Source organism: Acyrthosiphon pisum, chromosome A2 (genome assembly GCF_005508785.2).
Source record: "Acyrthosiphon pisum isolate AL4f chromosome A2, pea_aphid_22Mar2018_4r6ur, whole genome shotgun sequence".
Taxonomy (NCBI): domain Eukaryota; kingdom Metazoa; phylum Arthropoda; class Insecta; order Hemiptera; family Aphididae; genus Acyrthosiphon; species Acyrthosiphon pisum.
Window position 1 is genome coordinate 28632805 of NC_042495.1, and position 6842 is coordinate 28639646.

At 27.0% G+C, this 6842-nt stretch overlaps 1 protein-coding gene across 1 annotated transcript in view; it reads right to left on the reverse strand.

The window, feature by feature from the left end:
- LOC100570133 overlaps nt 1-4638 on the reverse strand; it is a 24248-nt gene extending 19610 nt beyond the window's left edge. The window contains exons 1-4 of the mRNA XM_029489456.1: nt 4412-4638; nt 4111-4155; nt 1031-1287; nt 768-930 (exon numbers count right to left, since the gene is read on the reverse strand). Coding sequence (XP_029345316.1) covers nt 768-930; nt 1031-1287; nt 4111-4155; nt 4412-4628 — 682 coding nt within the window. The 5' untranslated portion in view covers nt 4629-4638. The remainder of the gene's footprint in view (nt 1-767; nt 931-1030; nt 1288-4110; nt 4156-4411) is intronic.
- Nucleotides 4639-6842: the final 2204 nt, after the last annotated feature.

Consider the following 6842-nt stretch of genomic DNA (forward strand, 5'->3'; position numbering starts at 1 on the left):
CCAACTTGTAATCTACTGTACAGCAGAGCGACATCCACTTGCCCACCTTTTTTATAACTCAGATTATCTCAGTTGATTTAAAAATAAAACAGCAATTTAAACATTTTTTTAAATTTTCGTCTTTATAGTTTTTTTAGTTTTTTAAATATATGATTAAAATGTTTTGTAAATGTTTTTAAGACAACTATATTATTTTATTGAAAAAATTTTTACCATATTTAGGAAATATTTTATTGTTGTGCGGGAGTAAATTTAAGCACAGAAGCTCTCATAATCTTCGTTAAGTTAAAAATTAGAGTTAATCAAACTATTTTTAAATTTGATGCTAAAACCATTATAAGTGTTTGTATGTGGATTTTTTACGATACTTCAATTTTTAGCAATGATCGAGTACATATATAAAATAGCGTACCTAAATATAAAATGATCATAACTCATCTAAAAACTGTGTTATCGTAAAAAAGTCATGTACAAAAATAGATAGTGTTCTTACCATCAAGTTTTATAATTTGTCAATAGGAACACTTTAATTGTTTTAAATAACGAAGGCAAACGTGATCAGCTGAGCGTAAGTTTGATATGTTACGTATTTGTAAGACGGAGACAGCAATTGCATGTGTCACGTCTTCTTAAGACGTTATAGTTACATTGAAGTACCTAAGTAGCTAAAAACCCATATCCGTTATCATTTATTTTTAATTTAAATATTAATATAAATTAAATATATTAATATTAATCTAAATATTTTTGGTTTTGTATATTTTTACCATAGTTCGAACATTGCCCAATTCGTATGAGTCCAAATTTAAAATGTCTGTCAACATAATTAAAAGATGTAAATCTGTCTGTCACGTTTAAATTTAATGATAATGTATATTCCTGATTGTTCTTGAAATCAATATTCTTAATTTTCAATGTTGTTATACCGCTCTTCATGAAAAAAATATGTCATTGTTATTATTATTCTAACTTCTAAAGAAAAATAATTATAACATTTGATTCACTTAGAATCAATAGTAAAAAGTATTACATATTTCTCCAAGACGGTTGGAGATATCAACGTATTATTATATTCATCGTTTACATCAATCGTGATAGAAAAATCGTAGACGTTTGATTCATATTTAGTATAATATGTCATTGTTAAACATGTTTGATCATCATTATCGGGTGTCCAATAAAATGTGAAAAAATTACAGATTTCAGATGAATCATAACTCGTGTAACAGTTTGAGTTTACGAAGCTTCTATATTCATAAGCATTATAGCATTTATTCAATCGGTTTCCTGAAAATGATTAACGAAGTATATTAGTATTAATGTATTATGCAGGTAAATACTTATTTTTCTTATTATGTATTTCAAATGTCAACATTTAAGATTATAGGTAGGTACCTAGTACCTACATATTGTCAAATAATCCATCCGTGTCAATAAATTGTGGATTAAAATAATGATTGAGCATTTTGATTATTGATAACATTGAAACATTTTATATATTATTATAATTTCCGTAAAAATGGTTTGATAGTTACGTTTTCGTAAGAGTTTTAATTATTCTATTTTTGATTATATTGGGTTTTCGGATTTTTGGAGCTTAAAACTTTTGAAATTTAAAAACATTCATATTATTAAAGTAACAGAACCATGAATATAATGCAGTCATGTGTATGTTGTATTGTGGTTTGTAAAAAGAACTAGTCTCAGTACATGTTTTTTTAAATTACTACCTATATTATAAATAGTAACGCACTAATGCATATAATAATATACTGGTACAAAATTAAACCTTATTTATTTTGCACATATTCTTAAAATATAATCTCGAAGAAGAATACATTTGATGTTTTAATATTTTTATTATTTTATTATTTTTTTTTTATATATATAAATGTCGATAAAAATTGTTTCACGCGGTCAAACTTTAAAACTGTATGCTAGGTTCCTCATATAAGTAGGAATTATATTCTCTTGCATATTTTTTTTAAGCCTATGGAGTCAGACGGGGGTTTGAAATCTATACCAATCACTAAACAGGTGAGTTAATGGCAAAAGTTTTTTTTTTTTGCATATTTGGAAATATTTCAAGATAAAATAATATTTCGTATAATAAAGAATATTAGAGAATATATTGATTAATTTTTATAGATGTTCGATAATTTTTATGGCATTGGCGTAAATAACATAAATTATATATCCGATAATAGTGATATTATGATATTGATATGTTTTAATATAATATTATTATACGATTGAGGATTGGTATATCCGCCTACATAGTAATGTACTGTAATCGTCTATAGAAGATAACGATGCAACTTATAGATAATTTTTCACTGGCTATGATAGTTGATTTGCAATATAATCCTGTGATTTCAGCTAACATCGAACGTTATTTTAGCACATAATATAAAAACATTTTAACCGACCATCGTACAAATATGAGACCAGAACACATGGAACAAATTATAGTTGTCAACTGTTTTCAAAAATTTGCTTAGTTAAAATTTTTAAATAATTGAACATTAAATATTATTATCAATAATTTAATTAAACTTTTCTTAACATCTAGTATTTTTTATTATGCACCTATTTATATCAGGTTTTTGTATTATTTGCTCAATTATTTTGCATATTATGTATCTATTTATATCGGTTTTATCGTATTGTGTATTTAATTATTTTGAATATAAATGAATATTTTTAGTTCGAGAGAATATTTTAATAAAAAAACATATTTTTTGCATATTTTATTATGATTTTTAAAGAATATTGGATGAATATTTTCAACTTTTTAAAAGAATACTAGCATTATCATTATTGGCTATTTTAAAAGAATATAAATCCGGCCCCTACTCATAAGTGATCTATTAAAGTCATATTATCATAATACTGTAATTTACAGGTCACAGTAACAACATTATTATTATTATTAAAAGTATACGCTTATGTATAGTAAGCCAGTAATCCAGCAACCGCAGAGACGTCGAGCAGCGTGGCGTAGTTGATTCTGCTGTTTAAATAAAGTGTTTACGACATAAACCTACAGTATTAATTATTTCGGATGCATAGTATTATATTTTAAGTATACCTAACTTTTTCGTTGTGTACCTTCTACAATTACTAAAATGAGCAATTATAACTCATAATTATTATTGAAGAGTATGTTACCAGCCACCTGTGTCGGTCCATCGGTCAGGAACGTCAAATATTCGCGCCGTGTTGGCTACACAGTACCCATTCATGGTCCGTAGATAGAAATATTAAAGAACAATTAATTTTAAAAAAAATATTAATGATTTATACATCATGTTACTTTTCTGTCTTATCTTCCAATAAACTATAATTGAATAAATATTGTATAGTATTGTAAATAAAACACTAACCTACCTAACATTTTTTCGAGTGATTTTTTTTTTTTATTTAGCTTTGGTTTAGGGTTACAATGTAGGTTACAATCCTATGTAACCGTTATATGCATTTGACTAATTATAATATGGTAACGTACAATGTATTTAATTAATGTATAACGAATGAATAAAAACAAAAATAGGGTAATTAGTAGTATGAGTCACAGTGAATAATATTAACAAGGTAACAAAACAATATGTTAATACAATCAATTTTGATGTGCGGCCTGTATAGAAAACTATTTAATACATTTGGTCAGGTTAATAGTTTGAGTTTGATGTGTCTGGTGTAATATGTATATTGTATACGGTTATTTAGTCGTTATCAAAAAGTGTATGCAGCAGTATCAAATATTTTTATATACCTACTTAAATAAATCGAAAATTTGTTCTCGTGACACTTTGTAAATTAAAGTATAATAAAAATGGATTAAATTAGTATAAAGATTGTAAATCTAAACAGACTACAAATCAGGCATACAATACTGAATTATACTAGTTATATTGCATTATACATATTATACAAAGAAGGTTATTTAGGTAGACTATATTAATGATCAAAATTATTATAGGAAAAAAAGTTAATTTATAATTTATACTAACATAAAATTAGTAAATACCTAGTAAATAAGAAATTTAAATAATATATATTACCTATGTGAAAAACGTAATGAATAATACAAAATTGTATTCAAATTACCTGAATCCATCTTTCGATATTTATTCCTGGAACAACCGCGGTGTCCTATAGGTAATAAACATGAGTTATTGACAACAATAAAAAAATTATATATCACACACCTACACCTACTGACCTACCTACGATAATAGAGGATTTTAATTTTTAAATATTATTAGGACATATTATATATTTCCGGGAAAGAGGGAGGGCAAATAAAAGATATTGCTTTACAATTATAACACTTTTATTATGTTAATGTTTTACCCATTTATATTTTAGATCATTAGATTCCAGGATCTACTAATAATTAATAACTCACCATCTAAGTGTATAGTTTGTCGATACCAATCATTTGAGTTATATGAAGTACTCATTCGACTATTATTCTGAGATGATCCAAGATTAATGATTTCTTTTATATTCGTTGATATAATATGAATATCATTATCATTGTCTTGTATTGGCATTCCAATAGCATTATTTCTTGAATGTATTTCAATAACTGAATTCATTCCATTGAAGGTACCTGAAACCATTCATAAATCAGTTTAACAAAACAAAATGAAACAACATACACATTTTGAGTAGTTCATCATAAGTTAAAAGTTAACAGTTAACAAATGATAAATCAATAAATAATAAAATAACTCGATAAGTTAAAAGTTAATACAGAAAAAAATATTAACTTAACTCAGTTTAAAAAAAGTTAATCTATTTTTTTATAATTAGTATGTAAACCACATAAGGAGAAATGTGTCTTTCTAGTTTTTAATTTATAAATTATAAAAAAACAATTTTATTGAACTTTTATCGTAATGTACACTGTTTACCCTTTTACTTTATTACGTCCCTATTTTTTACTAATTTAAACTATACTCATCTCAAATAATTAATTTAAGAAATATATTTTTTTACATCGTATACCAATTGAATGTCATGATACGTGAAGATGAGTACATGACCTACATATATATTATAAGTTATATAACATTAAAACATAACAATTGTCAAAATGTAATTTAAAATTATTAATTTTTTAAAAAACATTTACAATTGCAACTCGCATAATATATAATTTACAACTTTATAACATATATTAATATACACAAAATTATGTTATCAAGAAAAAGAACAGAAATGTTTGTGTTTTTGTATTGGATTATTTTTATTTTATACTGATATAGTAATATTTACGTATAAATAAAAATTACAAAATTTTAAATTTGATGAATTTTAATCAACTGAGAAAAGTTAAGTTATTTCAACTTTAAATTAAACTAGTTAGTTCATAAGTTGATTAAAAAATAAACTAGCTAGTTGAGTTAAAAAGTTAAAAAAAATTAACTTTTTAACTTAACTTTAACTTTTTAACTAGTTAATGCCAACATTTGATGTTAATAACAGTACCTACTTATAATATAATATGATGTATGGCTGAGACATGATTGAGCATACATTATCGGTGTATAAAAGGAAATTGAAATACAAAAGAAAACCAACACGATTGAGCATAAAAAACTCTGAAACGTTGCCATTTTCAATTTTGAATTGTATTATATATAATACTATTTCTTAGTGTAACTCGGGGCCCGTTAGACTCGCTGAGAGTGGGTACCGATTTTGGAGACAATGTCATTGGAAATATTATATAGTCGCGACAGTAAAGTTGTAAGATGAACATTTTGGATTTATGATAAAGATTAGTGATATGGATTGGAGATAAGGCTCGACGTTTTGGCGGGAACGTTTAAGCAATCCGTCACAAACATTGTAAATGGATAGGCTGGATACGATCTCCTATGTTGTTAAAAGTGAACAGTCGATTGTCTAGCTATCAGTCATCAAATCACATAGGTAGGGAATCGAATCGCTGACATAATGAGAAGCGTACCTATATCACCAGGTATGCAATCCACCTACGGTGGACTGCCGACCACGTTGGTAGCGTAGGTATACCTGAAGAATGGAAAATATAGTTCGACCCCCGGGCCCCCCGTGTTAGTTGTAAGTGAATACTGATTTTGGAGACACAGTTGAATTATAAATGCCACATTTCTGATAAGGCCTGGCTCTATGGTGGTCTCGTTTCGTAGACGGGAAAGTTTAAAAGTCGAGTTTCAATGTCTAGAAATCTCCCATGGTCCATGAAAATCGACAATTCAATGATACTATCCCCCAGCGTATGTCCGGTGCTTTTTTGTATGTGAAAAAAAGTTTAAATTCGAAAACACACATGTTAGAGTGTCTAGCAAGTCAGTCATCACCCGTCTAAGGCGAATCAAAAATAAGCAATCCACCTGCGGCGGATAGAGTGATATGTGCCGTTACATGTCCGGTGCTTTTTCTAATGTAAAAAGTGTAAAGTCGAAAACCGTGTTGGAGTGTCTAGCAAGTCAAAATCGATTACCTAACTTTCAAGTTAGCCACTTAGGTAGGCAATCCGACTCTGTCGGATCGCAGACAATATGCAACAGCAAATCAGGTAGACAATCCACCTGTGTTGGATTGCAGACCCGATGACGAACGGCTATAAGTGAAAACCCTATCACACAACATACGAAATAATTTAGGAAAAATACAAACAAATATAATATGTATTTATATAATTATATATAACAATGAATATTTTAGGAAATGTGCAATTATAATTCCTAATAAAATAAATAACATATAGATACATAATATATTAACCAATGAAATACATAAAAACATATAACTGTAGTGTATAATATATATTTATATGAAAAAAA